Below are 26,159 nucleotides of genomic sequence, written 5' to 3'. Positions count from 1 at the left end.
CATTGCAAAACTCTGCAGAAAGGTCTATCTCCTATTTGTATTTGCATTTACAGTGCTAATCATCAATCAATCAGAGTCCAAAATATCAGCAAGTTCATTATTTTGCGTGTACAAATGTAGTTTAAGTTAGGAAATAAAAGCCACCCTCTGCAAAATGCATTTCATAACGTTTGTCTGCACCTGCTTATTCTCATTCAAAACATAATGAATACAAAAAACTGCGCTCATTGGTTACAATCCACCTTGTGTCCTGTTGTATTGTCCTGTACTGTGTGAAAAATGGGCCATTGCCACAGCAGGTATGAACATCACTACTGAGGAATCTTGTCATGCTGTCAGGCTTCTACTTCCGGAATCCAACAACTTGGATTTTAAGCACACAAAGGAGGGTTGTATGGAGCAGATTAGAAGAATCTTGAAAGGAAAGTGAGTGAAAATGTGTGTAATAACCCTGGAATGAAATGTTAATACAATAGAAGTCTTTCTAGCAAGCCTTCTTTAAGGGTACGTTTCATTGATCTTAGAGGACACATGCATGGAAGAGTTGTCTGTTTGGTGGCCAGTAATCACTGGGACACAAACAGGGAATAAGGAGAGCCTTTTTAAAAAATGTCATTGTTGTAAATATTTACATTCACTGAAGTGTTGTTGGTAACATACAGGTTTACCATCTGTCACCAACATAGTGATTAGTGGCAGTCTGTGACTGTGTCATTGACTTTAGACTGTATGACCCAGAAGCCAGACTAGACAGCCAGCCAGGCCTTAGCGCTCTCTATTTGCGCAAGTCTATCACAGGGTAAAGGTCCCTGTGTAGTGCAAACCATTAATGCTCATTGATGTCATTATATAAGCAGCACTCAAGCAAAGGAAATAATTTTTACATTTAATTTATTCTACTCTGCCTGCCTTTGGAGAATGCATTTCTGCATGATTTTACAATTATTTTTTTTTCAAGCCAAATTGTAGTCCAACACTATTTCAATATTACTACTACTACTACTAGACTACTCATAATTTATTAATATACAATAACATGTTTACTAAAGCTTCTTTATGCAAAAAACATTCAATTACTGCTGTTAGAAAGTTAGAAAGTATTTAAGTCTAGAAAAGTCAATTTCTTTGAATAGTGTATTGAACAAGCCTTCTTGTTCAATTAAAAGGAAAATAAAAGGGACAAGATAAAGCTACTGGGACATTGGCTGACATCATGAATACCTTTGCATACAGGTGAGTCTCGAGGAACTTGATAAAACTCTGCACACTTTATCTCCATTTGTACGAGCAAGATCAGCAGATGTTACTATCTTATGTAATGTCTCAATAGCCTCCAAATGCACTGCCATAAACACTTTATGATTCCAAAAATGTATACTTTCATGAGCATATTTCTTTCACTACATATTTTGGTTTTCAAAAAGTTGCAAAACCAAAAAAATAATTATTCACAATCATTTAATTCCAGGATTGTAAAGACACAACTTACACCCCCTTTCTCTCTCACCCTTTTCCCCTCTCCCCCCACCACACTCTCATATGGTCATTGCAGGTTGATGAGAAAGGCTGCATAACTGCATGTAATCTATAGGGTCAGTATCTTTCCCCAGATTATCTTATCTGGTGGTTATTTCAGTCTGATGACACACTTTAGTGATTCTGAAGGCAGCACTGTTCCACTTATCTTGTCTGATTACTTTATGGTACTTTGTGTTACTTTAAGATACATGACAGACATGACATACATGATCTTTAGAAGTAGGACTCTAAATACGTGTTAATCCTAAATATGTGCAGCATAAATGTGTTTATTAGCACTAGTTTTTTGCATTCAAGATATGTGATAAAAGCAATATAATTGTGTTTTAAACACATTTCTCTAACTCTTGTTTCTAAAATGTAGAACTTGAAACAGTTTATTTATAGAATTGATTCAATGTACATGCATGATTATTTTACTTTCTGGGTTGTATCTTTATAGTGAATGCACGGTGGTAAGTGGCTTTGGATAATAGGGTCAGTTAAATAAATATAATGTAGAAATCATGACATTTAAATACAATTGTTGTGAAACTCAAACTTCCCTCCCTGAATGTGTGTCATTGTGCTATAATGTGTCTCCTAGCCACAACTATTTGCCATATCCCAACCAAATACATTAAATCCTACATCTATTTATAAAAAATAGGAAGTGGGTTTTAATGGGACAAAAGGATTAACAAAATAGTTCTGCTGTTGAGGTTTTTGACACACACAACTGTTGTGTTTGTCTCATCACACCCCTTCTCTACACACTCTGTGCCATTGGCTGGAACACAGTATGGATCAATCACAGCCATTCACTTGGGAATCTCTAGAAACAGAGGCTCTCGTGATCAGAACAACTGGGACGTTGTCATCCTGTTAAATCAAATAAAAGTCCTATAGCCGTGCAGATATAAAAGAGATATGGACACTGATAATCAAAGTCTTTGAATGCAATCTTTGTTCTATTGCTTATACCTCAGATTAAGCTTGTTGCTCCCTGCATACATTAGAACACAGGGTTTAGGGCTAGATAACATTATGAGTTCAGCAAGCAGCGCTCAACTTTGGTTATTCTTTGGCTTTTTTATTGTTAAAACTTTCTTGATTATTCTCTACAAACTGTAGTACCACACTACTTTACACCTAGAGACTTTATTCCACTTTTAAAATGTTCATATTTGCATGGAATCGTGCACTACCATTCAAATTTTAATTTTAATTGTATACTATTTAAATATTCCACTTTTTTAATATTAGCTTTACAATGGAAGTACATTCTTCAGACTTCCCAACTCAGTCAATTTATAAACGTTATCATCACACTTTGGTCTTTTAATATATCTTAACAAATGTTCAATATCATTTAAACTTAGACAAACTTAGACAAAGGATTTTAAAGTTGCTAAGTTTCGTTTTTCCAATTGTAATATGAAAAGTATGATACTGCCAAAAACAACGACATGCATTTAGAGTTCAGTTATCACTTTTTATCATTCTTCCATGCAATAGGTTGCATATGTCACTATAGCATTTACATACAAATATTTTTAAGTTGCTAAGTTCTGTTTTCTTAATTGTCTCTTATGTAATGCGATACTACCAAAAACAACAACATTAAGTTACATTTAGTTGCTTGCTCACTGGTCATCGGTCACTGGCTTAAAGAACATATATTTTCAGGGACCTTGGAAAACCCTGCTGGCTTCTTCAAATATTGACAGTGGTCTGTGTAGTACCCTTGAGGGGAGCATTGTCCAATGTCTGTTCAATGGAAAGGTAGACAGATCAATATGTAGTGTGTCCATATATTGTTTCTGGCTACAGATATCCTCTTTTCGTGTTTCAATTAAACCATTGAACGCCTGATTTTAAGTAGACTATATCTCCCAATTCCACAACGGCTGATATCAAACACATTTATGTGTGGTATCCCAACCCGATCTCATCAATTAGCAAACAAATAAATTTTGATATAATTTATAGTTTTTGAGATTCAACAGTTTTTAGTTTTAGTTTTGAACCCGCTTCTTATATTTACGTTAGTGCTGCAAGTAATAATAGACAAAAAAAATTAATAAATAGTCTCTCAGACAGGAGCCGGCTCCTATCGTTCACTTAAAGGAGCCTGCTTATAGAGTCGACTCATCGTGACACATCACTACCGTTGAGCCCTACTTAGAGCATGATCCACCCACTCTAGCCCAAGGTGGCTTCCAGAAAAACCAACCATTTCGGACATCACAGGTCAATATTTATCCTAGAGACACAATGTAAAGCTTAAACGGTTACGGTCTTTCTTGTTTCACTGGCGCTCAAATTATTAATCGATTGGAAATGTGATCGTTGAGCAATTAGACTTTAAACGTTTGAACTCTGTTTAAATCTTTTCAATTTATTTAAGCTATTCAACCTTTCCAAGCGTCTTAAACTGAGACATTTTCACTTTTCACAGCACTCACCGCCTTTTCTGCAGGAAATGCATTTTCTAGTTTCAGTTGCTCTCATTAGCTGTGTTCGAAATCGTTCCCTATCACGGATGTAGTGCACTATATAGGGTGCTCGCCATTTTGTAGTGGTGTTCGAATTCTCAGTGGTTAAATTTCATTCACTATATAGTGGACTATAAAATACCCAACATTTGAGTAAACATACGATGTTCCCTACATGTTACTCCTGTATACCACAATGCAATGCGGGCACATTTACTGACGCAAATGACGTTTAGAAATGTTCAGTGTAGTGTCCGAATTCTCGTTTGTTCGTTGTCATAAACACTATATAGGGAATAGTGAGTGAGTGAATAGGGAACGATTTCAAACACAGCTATAGTCTTCCCTTGAGCCCTGCTCAGAGCGTGATAACCCTTTCTCGCCCAAGGTGGCTACAACAAAAGCTAAACATTTCAGACGTCGTAGAGCCTTACAACATCATTATTTAACCTAGAAACACAATGTCAAGCTTTCATTGTTACTGTATTTCTTGTTTCATTGGCGCTTTAAGTATCAATTGATTGGAAATATATGTGTTGCGCATCGGGCGTTTGTGTGTCTTTGGCGATCTTTTCAATTGGGTTTAGACTGTATCATCACTTTAGCAATGTATTTTGCTTTTGCTGTATTTTGTATCTTACTTTTTTCTATGTTTTTCTATCCATTACAAATGCTATTTTTTCAAGCTATTTGACATTATTGCAATAGTTTGTATGTTAACTGTTAACTCCATTTACCCTGGAGCTCTGTTCAAATATTTTTACTTTGGTTCAGCTATTCAATATTTCTTTATGTCTAGCTTTATTAAACATATTTTCAACCTCACTTTACACTAGACCGCTCACTGCATTTTCTGCAGTACATTTTCTAGTTCTTTCAGGTCTCGCCAGTATTTATTTTGAATACAATGTTTTCTATCATTACTATGGTGGTTGATATGAATGCTGCTATCGCTGAAAACATTCATTTTGTCGCAGTGGAAAGTGCAATATTAAGATTGTTTCAGCATTAAAATGCCTTTTGATAACCTTTCCAGCGAGTAGTGGGCATTTTATTGTCATAATCTTTGTTCAGTGATTGTATATGATTTATTTAGTTTATTAGTTCAATTGCTTGTGTAGTTTTTCATACTAATTTGGGGTTTTAAAGGAATATAAACAAGGTATAGACTATATTCTGTTTAAGAAATAACCAAAATGGCATATTTTATTATAAAACACATATTTCCAACATGTGGAAAGATGAGCTACATTTGTTTAGCTCTTTGAAATTGATAATATAAAAGAGACCAGACGTCTCTATCTTATTCACAAGTCATTCTAGGACCCCATTTATGCTGTTTATTTTTATATATATTTTAATATTGGTCTGTCCTCTCAGGGAGGGAGTACTTGTGTGCTAGAACCACCTCATTCATAACCGTGTGGCCTTTAGGCCCTCGTTCATATAAAAACACCCTATGTCTCTAGGTCCTTTTCAAGTGTGATGGAACTTTAGATCACACATGAATATGTATAATATGTAATATGACATCAATAATCACAATCAAAGTTTTTTTATAAATAACATTTATGAATTCCAGTATAAAGAGTAGTGCTGTGCAGTCCTGTTAAGTACTGCGGTGAACAATGTTTGTTCTATTACCGACAACTGGTCTGCCACGGGCTAAGGGTTAGCCTTTTTCATTTTGTTCTGAGGGGATAAATTACGTTTATCTTTCTCGAATAGTGTATAAAGTAGTGGTGTTTCATCTTACAATTAAATTAAAAAATGTTTTGGGACCTATTTGGAAGGAATTCCCCTGACAGATAGGTGCTTTGACTTATTAGGATTTAACGGTCCTCCAGTAGTCTGGTCTGTATCGATTCAGTAAAATAATACAAATCAGAATCAGAATCAGAATTACTTTTATGACATCTTATTGTACAAGTACACTACACAAGAGTAGAATTATTAGGCTTGGTTCCTCAACAGCCACATAGCAGCAACAATACAAGATAAAGTAAATAAAGATAAAGTAGATAAAGTAAAAGATAAAGTAAATAATAAAATAAGTAAAAATAAGTAAAATAAGTATATAATAATAATATATCGTACATATAATAAGTACAAAAAATAAAAATAAACTAAATAAATTATATATATATATATATGTGTGTGTGTGTGTGTGTGTGTGTGTGTGTGTGTGTGTGTGTGTGTGTGTGTGTGTGTGTGTGCGTGTGTGCGTGTGTGTGTGTAGGCAACTCGTTTTAGGTATAATGAGAATACGCTGGGTGAACACTCCTCAGGGAACTGTCGGTGGGATGCTGAGAGAAGCGGTGCTTTGGTTGCCCACAATTGGAATAAAAGTCAAATAAACGTACACTCTACAGCGGTGAGTTTAGTGACCTCTGCTGGAAACATGTACAATTGTATGATGGTGACGTAGCTACATTACTGACTTAACTACTCAGTGACCTCTACTGGGAATATTGGAAAGTGTATGATGGTGAACGTGCTAAAGTACTGACTTCACTATAGCCTACTTTCAAGAAACACCGATATTTTACTTCTCTCTTGCAATTAAATAAATCGTTAAAGGACATGCTATTATTATTATTATTATTATTATTATTATTATTATTATTATTATTAGTGACAAGAAAACATAGCCTATTCCTGTTGTTAACGTGCATATGACGAATACAATTTAAACCTGAACTAGACAAGCATCTAGCTTCAGCAAGAGGATATATGTGTATTGTGCGCACCGAGGCCAAGAAGCGGGTGTCAGGCTTCAGAGGGCCACGCATGGCCTCTGAGTGCGCGAAGGAGCGCGCACACTGACGCGCGGACACCCACGCACGCACACGCATCCACACAAAGTTAATTATTTATCCAAGCTCTAAAGTGCTGGCAGCATACAACCTCCCTATCCTCAACGTCACAACCTCAGTTAAACACAAGTAAGTATTCTTTTTTTTTTATGACTAGGCGTATTGGGACAGTCCACGCTGGATGCGCATATAATGTTTGGTAAAAAAAACAGAAAATGTTTTCAAATAAGCCTATTTTTTACATGACTGCCGTTATCATCTCCAATTAACCATTGTATGAATGAACGTACAACACAAAATTCTTCAACGGTTTGGGCTGAGGCACGTCACAGATCAGCTATAGTAACGATAGTTCAGGGCGCAGGGGGATTGAACAAGCAGATCGAAGGAGCGACTGTGGACTGGTCCATATCACATGAGAGAGGGAGGGAGGGGGGTTGGAAATAAAATAGAGGGGCCACATAAATTCGATTACAATACTTAAACAAAATGTTATGTTTCATATACATCCAATTAAATTACGATTCATGTTTAGTAGCCTACGCCAAATATTCGAGGCAGTATCGATTTAAAGCATTTACTAAAAAAAATGAAACCCCCCGCTTGAACCGGGCGGGTCCGGTGAAAACCGAGCCCCTCGCCCTGTGCCACATCTTCCACCGAATCATCTGTTGCTTCTGTGGAAAATGTTTTGGCAATGAAAACTACCGAAGGGATTTTTACTCAAAGAAGACAATATTGTCGGCGATTTATAATTCCCCGAACCAACGAAAGTCTCTTGAAGTAAAGGCGTACTCATACTGTCTATCTTGTTTTCCACTTTCCACCCTTTGAGTGAGGTTAGCGGACCTCAGCCGATGCGGATTTAAAACCAGCAGCACCCCGCTGTTTACTAAAGGTAAGTCGTCGTTAACTTAGTCAGATTGATTTAATCTAAACATGATGTGCGCTTTCTTGAAAGACTGCATAGTTGGCAGCAGTGTTTAAAAGACGAGGCAGCAGGGTCGAACCTTAACAGGTTAAACAGCTGTAGATAGGATTTACCAAATCAAGATTGATCTTTTATTAATTCACCTTCTGAAGGAGTTTACTATTGATCCCGTTACAGGGGTGGCGTGTGTATTGGGTACGACCGAACATGAGCTTGACTACCAATGTTTACCTATTTACATAGCCTACATTACATTTCACTAATTTCTACCTTATTTTAATTTGAAAGAATTTGTATTTAAAAAAATATATTACAACTGAAATGTCATTATGCGTCCAGTTAGTAATAGATTATTATAAAGATCTGGTTCATTTTTATTTTTATTTTAACCGAGTTAAACTAGCTCCCTTTTTGCTATTTGATGCAGAATAATATAAGCATACAGTATGTAGGCTACAGATTGCAGATCCCATCAGAGGTTTACATCTCCTTCCTCCCTCGCATCGTGAAGCCCTAAGCGCACTACCCTGTTGCCTTGGCTACTGGTGTGTCAGGGGACTTCGTACAGCAGCACACCCTTCTTCTCTTCAGGGGGGAGGGGGCAACCAGGGAAGGACGCGGCAGGGCTCGTGAAAAATAAGGAAATAAAATATTGAAACCGCGGTTTTACACTCTGCACAACACCCGCCCTCACATGCAAACCAGAGGGCTCAGATGCCAATTTCGTTCTGTGTAGCGCTAAAAAAGTCGGACAATCGTGCTCTGGAAGTGGGACACAATGAGCGCAAGCGCATGAGCACGAAATCGCGTGATACCAAGTTGCAGATGCACGAGGTCCGACGCTGCGGTCCGACCCGGGACCCGAACCCGTCACCCTGACTCATGAACCAGCGCCCATGTGGAGTGGTGGGCCCGTTTTATTGGTCTTATCACAGGATGCGACGCTTTGGATAATATGAACTCGCCCATATGTTTTTGAGTAGTTGGCGATGGGAAATGTTCAGCGTGACCTCTGACATCATCACAGTGCCAGTTCTATTCTGGGAGATTACACTGGGAAGGCGCGGAACGAATAACGCGTCATGATTGGTTTTGCTGTTGTTGTTCACGTTATGCGCACCCAGAGAGAGAGAGAGAGAGAGAGAGAGAGAGAGAGAGAGAGAGAGAGAGAGAGAGAGAGAGAGAGAGAGAGAGAGAGAGAGAGAGAGAGAGAGAGAGAGAGAGAGAGAGAGAGAGAGAGAGAGAGAGAGAGAGAGAGAGAGAGAGAGAGAGCGGGCGAGAGTTGTAGGTGTAATAATTAGGGATGATTTAGCCTACCCCATAAAAAGCACCTTCATTTTGTTTCTGTATGTGTGTGCATATCATATGTATGCCCGTAGCCATCTATGAGGTCTGGACCTTGCTTAATGTTTTAGAGCTCAAAATAACATTTGGAAACAAAACATAGCTGTATAAAAAAATCGTCGTTTGAGAACTTCTGGAAGCTGTGCATGCTTAATTGAGTTTTGACTTTTTTGTGTCGGCCGTGCTACTTTTGCTTGAAGAAACTTTGATTTAGTGCAGATGTGTTACACACGTATGGACCGACACACACACACATGCTCGCTCATGACCTGCTGTATGAACTGTGAATTCCTTCAGTGGCCTGTTTGATATGTAAGGGATAAGGAACGCCGGTCATTATCGGGAAATAAGAAGGGGCTTATTTTACTATTTTACTTTTACTTTCCTTGACAGCGGTCATTATATGTTTAGGGTTAGGGTTAGGGTTAGGGTTAGGGTTAGAAACCCTAACCGTAAATTATTGAGTGAGTTAAACTGTGACGTTACAAGTGTGAGCAGAGTGAGTTAAACCGTGAAGTATTGAGTGTGAGCAGAGTGAGTTAAACCGTGAAGTATTGAGTGTGAGCAGAGTGAGTTAAACCGTGAAGTATTGAGTGTGAGCAGAGTGAGTTAAACCGTAACAGTCACGAGTGTGAACAGGAAACCGAGCAGCCCAGCTCTGTTATTTGAGTGTGTGGAAAGAGCCGTGGTGTGTGAGACGGTCTTGTTAACACAACAGCCAACTCACCCCTTTACTTTGCGTCTCCCTCCTCCACCTGGAAAAGGTGGTGCATTCAGGGGGGGGGGGGGGGCGGCTGCAAGATGGAGGCCCTGAGATGGGCTAACCAAGGGCAACCGCAAACAATGGCCGTGGAAAAAGCAATCTCTCAAAGAGGGCTGGTGTGTGTCAAACAACCCCACCCCTCCCCTCTCATCCTTTCCCCCTCCCACATCACTTCCCCCCTCCTCCCCTTCACCCCCCCCCTCATCCTGCCCCCACCCCCCCCCGCACCGCTCAACGCTTCAGATTCCCCAGGTGTCTCCCAGGCAGAGTGGATGGATACTTGTTGGGGCGGGTCAGACTTAAATATAAACGATAAGAACATCAACCCCCACACACACATACAACAAAGGAGTAGAGCTGAGGCTTCAACACAGCCTGCCGTCCCAGGGACAGCTCCTCTGGAAGCGAGACGGCCTCTCTCCCGATCCTCGCCAGAGAACCACTCAGCGTGAGATCTTTGAGCCGTCACAGGGTCCCAGCTGTGGAAACATTCTTTCCAGTGCGTGGCGCGGCCCCCCTGACGTGCCTCAGCTCCGTGCCTCCTCGCTGCTGCCCCTCACTGGACGCCTGGAGCTCCGTGCCTCCTCGCTGCTGTCCCTCACTGGACGCCTGGAGCTCCGTGCCTCCTCGCTGCTGCCCCTCACTCTGGAGTGCGTGCTTTGGTTGGATGTCGCCTGCGGTAGTGACGAGACCTACCTGCTCTGAGCACGCAGGGCTGCTGCGACCGGCGGGGGTCATGAACCAGATGTGTGGATGGAAAATCTGAGTCAAAGGGAATCTCCTGGGTTTGAAAGTGTGTGTGTGTGTGTGTGGGGGGAGGGGGGGGGGGAAGTGGCAGGAAGGCTCTTGGAAAATGTCCGTCCTTGGTGACCAAGCAGTGAAAGCACACCTCATCCTGTTGTACATTAGGAGGGAGGTGTTAGTGTTGGAAAGGCAAGGTGGCGTCTGTGTGTGTGTGTACAGAATTAAGGAACAGGCCTAATGAACCTCCTGTCCAACTGTCTGTCTCAGTTCAAAATGGCTGAAATGCTGCTAAACGGTGATATGTTATGTTATGTAAGCATTTCTCCACTTCCCACGTGGTTTGTAGAAAAATGTAAACATGGACTTTTTGTTTACCTAAAATTTTAATTAAGCAGCTTTTCAGGGATCAAAATATGCTATGGTTCAACCCAACATTAACCCAACGATAGCTGAGGCCAGATAGGGTGTGTTCTTGTGGGTGTTCAGTTCATCCAGCCATCTGCGAGGATGGAATGGGTGTGGTCCAGGCAGCACGGAAGTGTGTGGGTGTGTTTCTGTGTTTATATTTATCTCAGGCTGGAATGAACATCTTTCCAGCAGTCTCAGCCAGGCCGTGTGTGTGAGTGTGTGTGAGTGTGTGTGTGTGTGTGTGTGTGTGTGTGTGTGTGTGTGTGTCTCTCGTGCTCCGTGCTCACAGATGTTGCCTGTGAGTCACCTTTGTGAGACAGCGTATGCCCTCTGACGATCTCTCTTATATATCTTTGTTTCATTTGAATAACAGGTGGCAGTCATAGCAAGCCTTGTAGCTTTTAATGGTAAAGTGTCACTCTGAAGATTTACACTTTGACTTGTACAACTTGAATTCTTACTAGTGAAAGTAACATTATTTCATGTGTCATTTGTCATATATTACTTCACTCACATCAAAAATTATATTCTCTAATCTAAAATAAAATTCCTACTCTATATAATTATCTCTCTCTCTCCCTGTGTGCCTTCTCTCTCTCAATAATGATTTCTAATGCTGATATGGATAAGTCAATTCAAATGTTGCACATTTAGCTGTCACACTGTATACTGGTCCTGCAACATGCTGTTTAGTTTCCATTCTAAGCTCACCGCCATACCTCCGCCCTAAAACCCCCACACATCATAAAAGGACAAGGTCATAAAAACATTTTTTTAACAACTTTCTCTGGAAAAGTTAGGGAGCAGCAGCCATTTGCTATGTGGTGCAGACAGGAAGCACTCTTTTACTGTTAAATGTATTCCCTCAATCATACGCTCATGTGTAAACAAACACAACGGCTAAGCACACACACAAACAGGGCACAGTGAGAAATTGTGAGAGAGAGAGAGAGAGAGAGACACACACAGACAGACAGACAGACAGGAGAGAGGAGAACATAGCAAGGTAAATTGGAAGAGTGTAAAAAATAATAATCTCCATCCTTTCTTAAAAATCAGGTCCAACTAATGGTTTATCACAGGGAGCACACGTGGATTCACGGACACATTAACGGCGTGCCTTTCCCATAGCAACCTCCGCATTAGCAGCCAGTTCTCCGGTGGTGTGTTGACAGAAATCTATTCCCCGCAATATTTAATATGCTGCCTGTGGTGGGTTTCTGCAAGAGCTGTTTACATGTGTCCTCAAATCCACACAAATATCCGGTCTGCTACCAAAAGATATGTATTCATATGTAAATATATGGATAATTAAATATTCTAAAATATATAGTATATAATATATATAGTATTAAAAATAATAGGTCAAATTGAATTCTATTGAATTACTTACCAAGCATTTTCTATTCTAAATACAGTATTTAATGATACATAATTGTATGATAGATATAATATTAACTGACAATTTTGATTTATGCGAGACACGCTGATCTATTCACCCAACTTTAAGTTCTGACAAGTCTAGGCTGTCGCCCTGCTGAGGAGATAACCCATGAGGATGAGTTCTGTATTGTCATTCAGAGGCACACAGTGCTCTTTAATGAGCGGCCCAGTGGGGTAACAATGGCCATCTGTCTTCTGCCTGCCCTTTGAGAAATGGGCTCCATTGAGACTGATCGGAGCCCGCAGGACACTCTCTCCGCATGGAAGCGATGGGTCGATATGAGCTCTTGTCCGCATCGGGCAGATTGTCCGATTTTAATCACTCCTCCTTCCCTCCCTACAGACACTTATGGAGAGATCTGTGATCTTATCTCCGCTGCGCACCCTCTCATGGAGAAGATCTCCTCTACCCTTATCTGATTGTTTCAGCTAAATCCCAGTTTGTCTCCCACACACTAGATGAGTCTAGAGCACAGGTTTTGTCTATGGTATGAATGTCACGCCAAGGGATGACAACAGACTCATTGAGCCGCTGAATATTTGATGTCTAACCCACTTGGGCAGGAAGGTAATGAGGTGTGTTCCTCCCTCTAGGAGCCCAGGGGGCCGTGCTGCCAGCGGACCGCCCAGGAGCCCGGGGACCGCCCAGGACCAGGGCCGGGGTCGCGGGGTTGGGGGGGCGGTGGTGGGGCACAGCGAGTCGCCAGACAGAGCTGGTCGATCCATCCGTCTCCCTGATTATTTGTCTCTGTGTCTGTCTGTCTGCGTGCGATACGAGCGGCCCCGCCACCGCGGCATCATGGGAAAGCAGAACAGCAAACTGCGGCCCGAGGTGCTGAACGACCTGAGGGAGAACACAGAGTTCTCGGACCACGAGCTGCAGGAGTGGTACCGGGGCTTCCTGAAGGACTGCCCCACGGGCCACCTCACCGTGGACGAGTTCAAGAAGATCTATGCCAACTTCTTCCCGTACGGCGACGCGTCCAAGTTCGCCGAGCACGTCTTCCGCACCTTCGACACCAACGGCGACGCCACCATCGACTTCCGGGAGTTCATCATCGCGCTGAGCGTGACGTCGCGCGGCGGCCTGGAGCAGAAGCTGCGCTGGGCCTTCAGCATGTACGACCTGGACGGCAACGGCTACATCAGCCGGGCCGAGATGCTGGAGATCGTCCAGGTGGGTGTGGTCCAGCTCGCTCCTCTCTCCTAACGCGTCAGTGGCCGCTCTGATGTTTAGTCGTGTGACAGAGAGAGCACTGGCTTGTGGTCGCAAGTGGTACTTCACTGGAGGTTTTGATTGACCTTTGTTGCTCTGAGGCGATCAGGTGAATGGAATGATGAGAGGTGAGAAAGTGGATCTAATGAAAAAAAAGGCAAATGTTAGTTTTATCTAAACAACACCTACCCCTTCCTCTCTGATCCCTTGATCCCGGACGTTTCTCTGCCATTCAAAAGCGTTGCATTTTACAGAGCACACATTATACGCCAAGATGGATTCCCCTAACCAATCAGGGAGGAGATGTCCTGATTGGTCAGAAATTAGCCAGGAGTGGTCTAGAAAAATATTGAATATTCTAGATTACAGTCAACATGAAACGGATAGTCTCAAAGTGGATTTGACTCACTAATAGCAGACAGATGGCCATGCAATTAATTAAAAATTACACTCAGATATTGCTCTTAATTCTTACATAAGATTTGGCCAACTGTCAAATAACTATGCCACAAAAATAGTGGGCTGCATATTAGCAAGAGGTTGTGGTGACCAGTGACCACCACTATTGTAAGAAACAGAGAAATTCACAGTCCTTCCCAAAGCTCTTTGAGAGGGACTCCCGAACGCATTACGCCACTGAATTCAGCGTAAAGCTTATGGTTTATAGGGTATCTGTGCTATGGTGTCGTCAAGTTTTTCTCCTTCAAGTGATCCGGTAAGTTAGAGCCAGCATTGCATTTGTCTGGGTACTTTTGACATGATTGACAAGATGTTACAATATGCCCTCTCATGTTAGACTGAGGGCAGACTGGGCACTGCAGTAATGATTCGGTTAACGATTACTACTTTGTGCTAAAGTAGTACACGTAGTACCTTTAAATAGTCTGATTTGAAATAATGACACATCCACTTAACATCCATCATCCTCCAGATCTCAAAGAAAGATGTCGTTTTAGTTGAATTTGGAAGGTTGCGACGAAAGTAGAACATTTATTATATTTTAGTGTAACAGAAATCATTGTAGCTCCCACTGTAAGTAGGCAGCCTTCTCTATTTTCCCCTACTTCTCTTATCAGCGTGTGGCTATATTTACTCTGCAAATAGGATGGACTGAGCAGCTTTTTCCACACGAATGTTGGCTCAGTGGGTTGTGTTTGTACAGACGAATGTGAAGGAACAGCGACCCCCTGTCGGGCATAGACGCTTTTGTTAGTTCTAGCATTCATTTAGGCAGGCAGTGCTGGTTCACACATCCCAGTAAACCCATCACCACAAACAGAGCTTTGGAGCTAGTCGTCACGTTACTAATCTACATTCATGGCAGACTGAATTAACCATAAGGACCAATGTGTTTGCTTGGTGATGCAAAGGAAATAAGAATCTTCAGGATTTGTAATTGCGTGAAATAGTTAAAGAAAACGCTTTGGGTAGACACAGAATAAAACCATGTTTAGTTTTGTCCATTAACGTGTGACTGCACCACTCCTTCCCTCCTTCTTCAACCCATCAGGCAATTTACAAGATGGTGTCATCGGTGATGAAGATGCCCGAGGACGAATCCACACCGGAGAAACGGACGGACAAGATCTTCCGACAGATGGACACTGACAATGACGGTGAGGCTGTTGCCAAGTGGTCTGTATAAAAATTAACATAGAAGTGTTTTATTCAGATGGAAGACAAGTACGAAGGAGCTCATCTGCCTATCATATGACAAGGAGGGCCAAAATATACACTTACGGGTTACCAGGGATACAACTGGTTGGTCATATTTGACCATTTTTGAATGGTCACCTGCTGACATACAGATTTTACTAATCAAAAATATTATCTATTGTTTACCAGAAATAGTATTGGGTCAGGTCTTTATGTAAAAGTAAATGAAAATCCAGTCATAGGATACACTCAAACTAAAATTGCTAATCACTGCCCCCTATGTGACAATGTTTTCTTAAAAATGTGTCTTTTATGCTGTATTTTATACTTTTCACTGTGTGAGTGTTTGTGTGAGCATTGTTTTAGAGGCTGCGTAAGCAAATTTCATTGTATGGTTCTACTGCACAAGTAGAACCACAAGTGAAGTATATTCTCTATTCTATTCTAGTGGTTAACGATAGCCTTACCACTGTTTTTGAATCAAGCCGTTAAACTTCTAATTGTTATCATTGAGCACGTGGGGAACTCCACATGGTCGTCTAGGTGAATAAACTGAAACAATACTACATGTTCTTTAATATTTACATCATTTCCGGTGTGTTGGACGGCTGTGTCCGGTACACGTCCTCTCACCAACATGACCGTAACATGGAGCTAACCAGGCTGCCCCCGCAGGGCGGCTGTCCCTGGAGGAGTTCATCAAAGGGGCCAAGAGCGACCCGTCCATCGTCAGACTGCTGCAGTCGGACCAGGGGACGTCCCGCCAGTTCTGAAGACCCTGGAGAGCGACGGTCCACACACACGTTCAAAGAAAGTCCCGCTTTCAGTCCCACTAGCATAACACCGTGGGAATGATGGGCACGCTTCCTCTGTGTGTACGGGTCACCGCCGACCGGAGGTTACTAACACACACACACACACACACACACACACACACTACGACACGTCCACAGCGATACGAGACAGAAGACTCTCTGCCAGTGTTTGGTCTCCATGCGCCACACGATGTGCAGGGCAGTGAGCGGCCGCTGTTTAAAGAATAAATCGGTCCACATAAACACAGCCGGGACCAGAGGACAGTTTAATGGTGTACCCTTGATAAATGTCACCGCATGTCTTAATGTTTACATGACGATATATTTATCCATGCTGTATTAATATTGCTCTCCTCTCCATCACTCTGGTGGGCTATTACATGCTTGGTCTCCCCAAACCTTTTCTTACCCTCAAGACCTTTCCTTGAGATATTTTCTCCTGCTTTAAAGTGCCATCTTGGATATATATTTGTACTGTTCAGAATATAGTTACAGTGCAATGCAAGTATTATGACTTTGTGACTAATAATATTCAACGAAGAGGAGTCCTGATTCACTGAACGGTAGATGGCGTGAGTAGTAGCTCCTTGAGACGCGTGTATCAGCAGGAACTACAAGGGCCGTGATTGGTCAGTAGTTGCTCTCTATGCCTTTGGTATTTGCATGCTCTCTGTAACGGCGACCGCAGCCTTTTCTGATATTTTAATATTCGGGTCGTATGAAATGTGGACGCATCGACATGTTTTTATTCCTTTTTATTTTTGTAACAAAAATGTCATTTTGTTTTCACACAATTGAAATAAAGTCGTGTAAGAAAAATCTACACAAAGACGTCGTCCCACGTGACCCCCCCCTCTCAGTCTCGGACGGAGCCCTCTCCTCCGGTCGGGAAAACAAAAGCAAGCGACTCAAAACATACATTCATATCAGGCTGGACATAAACTCATGTTAGATAATTATTCAAATGTTTTACAAAAATTGGTGTTTGGAAAGGTGTGTGAGGGGGGGGGGGGGGGGGCAGTGAGGGGGGAAGAGGCTGGTCAGCTCCGTCCTCTTCCTCCACCAGGAGAGGGACTGTGTGATTATGTAGTTCTTCAGCAGGTCTGTGAGGTGGAGTTCACCGCCCCCCCCACCAAGTGTCTGACCAGGATGACGTGAGGAACGGCAGGGGTTTTCCATTCCCCCCCGCCCCCCCAGCGTCTCTTTAGGGAATATGGTGGTGGTGGAAGGGGGGGGGGGGTACGGCAGGACCCGACCAGAGACAAACTGGAACAGAGTGGATGGAACGCAGGGCCAGGTGGGCCGCAGCCAGGAGCTCGGGCTCACAACTCGGTCTTGTCGAAGACGTCGTCCAGGTCAACGTCGCTGAGGTCATACTCCTCCTCCGCAGGAAGCTGGGGGGGGGGGGGGGGAAGAGGGTGAGACAAGACAGACTCTTTAACTCACTTCTTCAGGGTGGTGTTCCCACAGCCAATGTTGGGAGTAGAACGTTTTTGTTTTTTTTTGTTCTTCGGAGATCAGAATTAATCTGGACTCTTGCGTACTTTGCTCGACCCCAAAGAAAAACATCTATTCAATATATTGTTCACATTTTCTGGAATACAGTTCGTTACACAAATATTAGCCTACAGCAAAGAGGAGATCATGTAGGGTGTTGGTCTTTGAACGTTTTGGATTTCCCAAAACACTTTCTGAATGGGCCGCAGAGTGTGTGGTCGTAAAAAATAAAATAAATATTATTTTTACTACTTACTACTTTTTGCTAGCGTAATGCACACCAGTGCCGTATAAACACATGTAGCAGTCGTAAACAGTGGTCGTAAACCAGTAGTTCTCCCCCCATCAGTCCGTCCCACCTACCTCTCCGTCTTTGCCGTCCCAGGGCTCCACCGCCGTGATCTTGGGCCACGCCCCCTCCCCGACCGTGGAGGTGGAACCACGACCCATGGAGAGGTCCCTGGAAGAAAAAGAAAACAATGAGCAATGACGGACCGGGGTGAGAGTCACCAAGAAGCAACGGCCACTGAAGTGAACGGGCTGCATGTTTCTGTCTGACTGCAGTCAGACGGGAAAGAAAGAAAGGCGCCCCCTGTTCCTTTAAGTGGCCGTCACTTCTGGGAGGAATGACGAGCAGCGCGGTGGCGCCCCCTACCTGAGGAACTCGTGAATGCCGGTGTCGCTGAAGGAGCCCTTGAGCAGAGCATACTTCATCTTGCGGGCGTTGATGGCGGCCATGGCCGGGTAGCCAAACCCTCCGATTCCCAAGGCGTTCTCCAACTCCATCTGGGCCCCGCCCTCCGTCCACAGCCACCTACGGACCCGGCACGGGGGGGGGGGGGGGGGGGGGGGGGAGGGGGGGGGTTAGTGAACATGAACTTTATTATTCACATTTAGGGCAACTAGAAGACGCTTTCGTCCAAAGCGACTTAATGATGTCGGTTGAGTAAAACCCTAATCCTAACCCCACCCATATAAACAAGTGCCACGCACTAACAAGTGTTAGGTTAACCCATTCCTCGTATACAACAAAGATAGCTAGGATAAGAGTGTGTACATTAAGGGCCAGGCGTACAAAATACAATAAGTGTGCCAGAGGGGTGTTTTTAGGAGAGTAAGGGAGGGGAAGGGGCGGTATGGGAGGAGGCTACGCAGAGTCCAGGTGAACTCTGAGTCTTGAGTCTCTGGCGGTATTATGATGGAGTTAATGATGGGCCGTACCCCCACATCTTCTTCTTGTACTTGTCAGCCATTTTCATCACCACCTCCAGATAGCTGTTCCTCCCGGACGCGCCTGATGGGAGGAAACACACGCATTAGGGCGCGGAGGGGTTCATACGTCCACATGATATACTGGATGTTTAAACGGCTTAAGACTTCGCCTTCTCTTTGCTCGGGATAACGCATTAGGTACAAATACTCATTAGTACCCAATTGATGAACAACTGATTATAAAACGTGTAACTTTGGTACTTGAGGCTTAAAATAAAATAGAACATTTCAGTTAAGCAGCCCATCAACAAGAAAAGACAGAAGCGTGGCAATGAAAACATCTTCATGGGGAAAATCTGATTGGACACAGAGAGACCGAGAGGGGGACAGAGAGGGGGACAGAGAGGGGGACGGAGAGGGGGACAGAGAGGGGGACAGAGAGGGGGACAGAGAGGGACAGAGAGGGGGACAGAGAGGGGGGGACAGAGAGGGGGACGGAGAGGGGGACAGAGAGGGACAGAGAGGGGGACAGAGAGGGGGGGACAGAGAGGGGGACAGAGGGGGGGACAGAGGGGGACAGAGAGGGGGACAGAGAGGGGGACAGAGGGGGACAGAGGGGGACAGAGAGGGGGACAGAGAGGGGGACAGAGAGGGGGACCGAGAGGGGGACGGAGAGGGACAGAGAGGGACAGAGAGGGGGACAGAGGGGGGGACAGAGAGGGGGACAGAGAGGGGGACGGAGGGGGGGACAGAGAGGGGGACAGAGAGGGGACAGAGAGAGAGGGACAGAGAGAGAGGGACAGAGAGAGAGGGACAGAGGGGGGGACAGAGAGGGGGACAGAGAGGGGGACGGAGAGGGGGACAGAGGGGGGTGTGTGTGTTCCTCACCGGTGTCTAGGATGTGTGGCAGCACAGCGATCACACAGAGCTGGCTGTCCACACAGGTCTTCAGACTGTCCTCGCTGAGGATCTGAAACACACAAACTATTTAGGAGCCGCTCGGTTCAACTCAACCCAAATACCAACCAAATGAACTGCAACACAGGTGGACACCGAGATAAGAGATTGGAAAAATGTTTACGTAAAAAATATAGCAGACATTATCTTTACTATGTAGACTAAACATGAGAAAACAAAAATACCACACACACACACACACACTGCAGCCAGATAACAGTACCAGTCAGCGCACACACACACACACACACACACACACACACACACACACACACACACACACACACACACACACACACACACACACACACACACACACACACACACACACACACACACACACACACACACACACACACACACCTCCATTAGCTCAGGCGGAGAGGCGTTGTCAGAGAACAGGTCCAGCGCCCTGGCGATGATGTCAGCCCGGGAACGCCCCCCTTGGTAGTCCTCAGGCTCCTCCCCTTTACGGAACACTTTGATAGTGGGGAATCCCCGGACCTGGACACCGCAGAAACAATACACACAATGTGCATTAGCGCGTCATCTCTAAGCGGAGGGCATCGCCACTTATGAAGTGGTGCTTGAAGTGGTGGTGGCAATAGCTCAGGAGGTAGAGCGGGTTGGCTGGTAACCGCAAGGTTGCTGGTTCGATCCCCGGCTCCTCCTAGCTGAGTGTCGTGGTGTCCCTGAGCGAGACGACCTCACCCTAATTGCTCCTGACGAGCCGGCTGTCGCCCTGCGTGGTCGACTCCGCCGTCGGTGTGTGAATGTGTGCATGAATGGGTTAATGTCAGTTCAATACTGTACCGCGCTTTGGATAAAAGCGTTATATAAATGAGGACCATTTACCAAAATGAGGACCATGCTTAGTGGAAGATCGATTGCTAGATCTATGGTTAGAGACAGGTGACTTCTCTCAGAGACTGACCTCTTTAGAGACACCTTGCATGCTCTCTCGTGTCCTCAGGCTATTGATTGTTAACATACGTCAGTTGGCTTCTAAAAAAACTAAATAAGCACATATATTTACTATGCATGGCATCCGGTCCAGGCTCAGAATACTTTGTGAATCCCCGGGGAAAACAGTCCCAACTGCCCGAGGTCAGGAGGGCATCACGCAGTGGACTAGAGACGGTCTGCTCACCCCGTAGCGGCTGGAGACCCCCTGGTGGATGGTGGCGTCCACCGCCCCCAGGCGCACCTTCCCCTTGGTCTGCTCCTTCACCGCGCTGGCCGCCGCCGCCCACTCCGGCTCCAGGCTGCACAACACAGCGGTGAGCAGGGTTCAAGACTCCACCGAGCGGGTCACACACCGTCACCGGCATGGAAACGCGTGACTTAACCCCGGGATTCCTAAGTGGCCCCCCAGCTAAGTAACAACATCATCAAGACTAAAGCCATTCGATTTGAATTTCCACAAAACCAGATTCATCTGGAAATGCGGTTTGAGTCGTCATTATACTGACGGCTTATTGTCAGGCTATCGGTTACATTGTTCAAACTCCTCCATTTCTAATGTTGAACCCTAAAAGTACCCATGAGTACATTTTTTACTTATTTTTAAAAAATTATAATTTGATCTTGATGTGTGTCCTCGCATTTATTTGCGTGTGTGTGTGTGTGCGCACATGTATCTGAGTGTGTGCATAGGTATCTGTAGTTATTAGGTAGGTAGGTCTGTCTGTCTGTCTGTCTGTCTGTCTGTGTGCACCAAGGAAACCAAGGGTCACAAGACGTACCTCTTGCAGTGTCCACACCACGGGGCGAAGAACTCCACCAACCACACCGCATCGCCCTCCATCACCAGCTTGTCGAAGTTGTCGTCTGTCAGCTCCACCACGTCCTTGGTGCTGCCACTGCCTCCACCACCACCCCCACTCTGGAGGACACGTGCAAAGACAGCATTCATCAGTCAGTCCGCAGCCACTTTGGCTGGGCGGATAGATGGACGGCCGGTCCATCTCTGTACTGTGATGCCCAACCTCTTGGTCTTGTTCATGAGACAATGCTCTGGGCTACTTACATCAAAAACATACTGATACTCCTTTTATTTGACTGGAACATGAACTCTAAACAGTGCTTAGCAACTTAGTGAAAAGAAAACAGAGTGCAGAGTCGCTTGAGGAATGAGCAATATAAGGTCACTACTCGTCTGTAGACACTCTGCAGACACTCTGCAGACACTCTGCAGACACTCTGTAGACACTCTGTAGACACTCTGTAGACACTCCCTCGTGCTGGGTGGGGCCCGGTGGGGCCCGGTGGGGCCCGGTGGGGCCTGGTGGGGCCGTACCTGTCTGCTGTAGTCGGAGCCTCCTGACTTGCCGCTGAGCCTCTCTTTCACCAGGGCCCGCAGCGCGGTCATGGCTCCTTCCACGATGGCCTGGCTGGTGCGTCCGCCTGGTGGGGGGGCAGAGGTCAGAGGTTAGCATCAGCTTGTGGGAGTCATTCAATCTTTATTAAATGCAACTACATCAAAAAGGGCGCAATTAAATTAAAGGGGCTGTGAACCAAAAAGGTTATATTTTTTAAAAGTTGCAATACGTCTTCTATGATCTTCAACATAGCTTCTATGCCACTTTGTCACCTTACTAAAATAAGACTAATATTTCCGTAGTTACTGCTAGTTCACCAAAACCGAGGGCCACTGGGGTGAGGTGTGTGGATGTGTGGAGCTCTGTCTGTGCAGTGGTGGACGTTGATGACCTCGGACACCAGTTCAACACCAGGTGTGTGTGGTGGACGGCTGGTTTAAGCAGCCTCTCCTGGAGGCTGGTACGACTCTGGGGATGGGTGAGGCTGCACACCGGTTGCACATTGAGCAATCAACGGGCACAGGTTAAACCATCACCACACACACTCCCACACACGGGGAGTTCTCCTAGATGGCGACATGGAGCACCAGGCCATGGATCGTTTCAAACAAACCTTTGACAATAAGCCGTATTTCTAACATCTCCACCTTGTGTTTGGAGGAGCCCACTAAAAGTCACCTAGTAAGAGTGTGGCAGCCAACTAGGTGGCGTGTAGCAAAGGCCCTTTGCTCCAACTGGTTTGGTTGATTTTGATGCCTGTGTGTCCGTGCCTGAGACACGTAGTAGTAGTTGTAGTAGTAGTACAAGGCATGGTGTGTGGTGCATCGCTCATTGTGAAGTATCACTCGGTTTCCACAGGTCCTAACCATGGGGATAACAGGTCCCCTCTCCCTCCTAGAACTCAAGGAAACCTCTGAAACAGGGGGTTCCCTCACACTTGACATAAATGGTCCTCATTTATATAGCGCTTTTATCCAAAGCGCTTTACAGTGGTGACTGACATTCACCCATTCATGCACACATTCACACACTGATGGCAGAACCACTGATGGCAGAACCACGCAGGGCGACAGCCGGCTCGTCAGGAGCAATTAGGGTGAGGTCGTCTCGCTCAGGGACACCACGACGCTCAGCTAGGAGGAGCCGGGAATCGAACCAGCAACCTTGCGGTTACCAGCCAACCCGCTCTACCTCCTGAGCTAATGCCGCCCCGGGGAAATACCCTTAACGTCCAGTTAAGTGGGTCTAAAAAAATCTGCAGAAGCAAGCAGTAAAATCTATGCAAACATGCGTCCACTTCACCCTCGTTCATAGCAGCCCTGTGTAAACTGCCCACGGCTGATAAAACCAAAATGACATCATCTCGGCCATCACTCACAGATCATACGGCGATTTGTCGCATGTCACACATCTCTGAGATTCTGAAGCTCTGGGCGTAGTGTGCGCGAACTGTGCGTCCACACCAACGTCAGGGAGAAAGGGCAGCTTTAAATGCCATGGCCGTGGGTGGCATCTCCGTGCAATTCACACAGGCCTCATCATGGTGACCATACTGGAAGCTTTACGCGGGTCAAGTCCATGTCAAACCAAGACCTTACTTTCTCAAGACAACTTTTATTTGTTTTGCAGTTCTTAAAAAGGTCCCGTGACACGCCACTAGGTGTGGTGTGATTAGCCGTTACAAGCCGTTTTGGATATCTGCCCCTTATGACATCACAGGTGGGCGTGTCCACCTAGATGTGTGCTGGATAGATCAGTCTACCAGTCTACCCAGTGGACTGTAGCAAACATTGCTCATTGCTCGCGTGTCACGGGACCTTTAACACAGGGGCCACTTCACTTAGGCAAGGGGTTCCAATTGACCAATCACAAACCAACGCTAGCACAAAAGAACCAATCGCCTGCGTCTCATCCGTACCTTGGAAGTCGTCGGGCTTGTTCTTGTTGGCTCCAAAGATCTTGATGGTGGGGAAGCCCCGGACTCCGTACTGGCTCCCCAGGGACTTGTGCTGGTCAGCATCCACCGCCCCCACCTTCACAATACCCTGGAGACACGTGGGACACGCTCAGCACGGCCGGCCGGGGGCAACGCTCGAGTGTCACACTCAATGTAAAGGCACTGGATTACAGGCTCTGGGAAATGCCTTCATCTGGCCGTTGTATTTGCTGTAATAAAAGATGTACTGCGTGATACGTGTATTTATTATTTAATAACAAGTAATAGCCATTACTATTATTTGGACTACAATTTGGCTACTATGACTACTGTGTACAAAAACAAACAGTGGTGTACTAAAACATTAATATTCTCCTGGTTCTAGTTGTTTGAATTGCTGAACCGGCCCACGCAAAATTAAAGTGTTGGCTACATAAATGTGACAAAATAATAATAATATGCAAATAAGCTCCTTCTGAGCAGTCTATGGAGCAATGAGTAGCTTATGTTGTTGTTGAGTGATCTTCTTGACAAAAGCAATCATGTTTTCTTCCTTAAAAAACAAAACTGGGGAATACTTGTGTTATTTTTTACATACAATTGAGGATGCAACCCTTTCTATCATAATGCCTGATCGGACACAGCCAGCGAGGCTTGCAACAGAAGGCAGATAAACAGCGACTCTGACTAAACATCTACGGCAAACGCCTGGAAACATATACAGCCAGGAACGAACAGAGTGGAAAACACCAACATGAAAGATAACAGCTACCCAGTCGGTCCACACGTTTCACATCATAACCATCAGATGTGTAACCATGTGAACGGGTCACCCTGACCCGGGTGTTTACCTTGAGGGCTGTGGCGGCCTTCTTCCAGTCTGCCGTCAGGCTCTGACAGTGGCCACACCTGTCACCGGGGGAACAAGCTGTGTGTCAGTCACCGCTGGGGAACAATGAATCAAACGTACGCTGGCGTCAACCACCGTCCATGCCTCGAGGTGACGTCATCAACAGCCTCCCATTAGAGCCTATCAAAATGCAGCGTGCAAACACCCGCTGTTTGCTTTGTGGACTCTCTTGTAGGAATATAAAATACTAATAACACAACAGCTGCAGCTGGGTGCCAGTCATCTTCATACAGACAAGCATCCTGCATTAAGCTAACATGTTACAGTTGTGTGTAATTCGTGTTGTCTTTACAACCTTTATGTACACAATGTCAGCACATACAATATATGCACGGGGTGACTAAGCACTAACTTATTGGTTAACAGGTTAGGGACAAGCACATAGCTTTGTGCTAATGGTATGATTGTGGTGACGGTCAGACAGTAAGGTTACACATAGATGTGCTCACCATGGCGCATAGAACTCAATGAGCCACAGGCTGTCGCTCTGGATCACCTCCCGGTTGAAGTTGGAGGGGTTGAGCTCCACCACATCGTCCCTGGCCGAGTAGAAGCCGCTGACGGCCAGCACCAGAGAGCAGCCCAGAACACCTGCACCACCACGGCAAGGGGAAGGACAAACACACAGAAAGGTGTACACAACGGCAGTGTGAAGCCCACACAATGCAACCTCACAGTACATCTGTACATCTGTAGCACCACGTCCAGGGGAAGGACAGACACACAGAAGGGTGTATACAACATACAACGGCAGTGTAAAGCCAACACAATGCAACCTCACACAACAAGCGGTGTGCCTGCACATCTGCCCAATTATGCCGATAAGTATCCCCACGAACGACTGTATCGTTACAATACGGGAATCACAGCAAGTTAGAGCATATTTACAAAGTTAAGGGACAAAAGAGTCAGCCAAACCCGTTTAGTTTTCACTATGAACCCACTGCTGCACCGCAGGGCCGATAGAAACGTCGCCCATTCGCTGCTTATCCTAAAACCACCACAACATAAAATCCCACTAACCATTGTCTCTGGATATGCTAATGATATATATTAAACAGGATCGTTCATGTGCACTTTCTTACCGATTAAAAGTGAGCCCATGGTTCAGCAGGATCTTCTCTCTCTGTGCGCCTCTCTCTGTTAGCTCTGAGCGGCGCCGCCTGAAAAGTAG

General features: G+C 45.0%; 2 protein-coding genes across 3 annotated transcripts; one reads left to right on the top strand and one right to left on the bottom strand.

The window, feature by feature from the left end:
• Positions 1–860: 860 nt before the first annotated feature.
• Positions 861–17,412, top strand: LOC311363920 (hippocalcin-like protein 1). Of its 2 annotated transcripts, none has more exons than XM_084483910.1 (4): positions 861–1,233; positions 13,060–13,642; positions 15,192–15,297; positions 16,013–17,412. In XM_084483910.1, exons 1-4 carry the CDS (start codon positions 1,214–1,216, stop codon positions 16,108–16,110), a joined length of 807 nt encoding a protein of 268 aa, XP_084340036.1. In that variant the 5' UTR covers positions 861–1,213; the 3' UTR covers positions 16,111–17,412. The 2 variants fall into 2 exon arrangements, with proteins under 2 accessions (XP_084340036.1, XP_084340037.1); XM_084483911.1 differs by lacking the exon at positions 861–1,233 and adding an exon at positions 7,510–7,730.
• Positions 16,891–26,159, bottom strand: pdia6 (protein disulfide isomerase family A, member 6). Its single transcript, XM_084483909.1, has 13 exons — positions 26,071–26,159; positions 25,435–25,576; positions 24,927–24,984; positions 24,058–24,184; positions 22,118–22,224; positions 21,564–21,703; positions 20,969–21,083; positions 20,182–20,322; positions 19,750–19,831; positions 18,871–18,943; positions 18,305–18,463; positions 18,013–18,109; positions 16,891–17,546 (listed from the first exon to the last, which is right to left on the bottom strand). The coding sequence occupies exons 1-13, from the start codon at positions 26,087–26,089 to the stop codon at positions 17,475–17,477; spliced, it is 1,332 nt and encodes a 443-aa protein (XP_084340035.1). The 5' UTR covers positions 26,090–26,159; the 3' UTR covers positions 16,891–17,474.

Source organism: Micromesistius poutassou (assembly GCF_964030765.1).
Source record: "Micromesistius poutassou genome assembly, chromosome: 19".
Classification (NCBI taxonomy): Eukaryota; Metazoa; Chordata; class Actinopteri; order Gadiformes; family Gadidae; genus Micromesistius; species Micromesistius poutassou.
The sequence above is the reverse complement of the archived record's forward strand: the minus strand, read 5'-3'. Positions and strand labels throughout refer to the sequence as shown.

Excerpts from the sequence above, each read along its gene's own strand:
- LOC311363920 (XM_084483910.1), top strand. The coding sequence starts at position 1,214 with ATGAATACCTTTGCATACAG. Across the intron at positions 1,234-13,059 it reads ATGAATACCTTTGCATACAG|GAGCCCAGGGGGCCGTGCTG; the intron begins GTGAGTCTCGAG and ends TCCTCCCTCTAG. Across the intron at positions 15,298-16,012 it reads GATGGACACTGACAATGACG|GGCGGCTGTCCCTGGAGGAG; the intron begins GTGAGGCTGTTG and ends CTGCCCCCGCAG.
- pdia6 (XM_084483909.1), bottom strand. Across the intron at positions 21,084-21,563 it reads TGGTGTGGACACTGCAAGAG|CCTGGAGCCGGAGTGGGCGG; the intron begins GTACGTCTTGTG and ends TGTGTTGTGCAG. Across the intron at positions 18,110-18,304 it reads GGCATTCACGAGTTCCTCAG|GGACCTCTCCATGGGTCGTG; the intron begins GTAGGGGGCGCC and ends TTTTTCTTCCAG.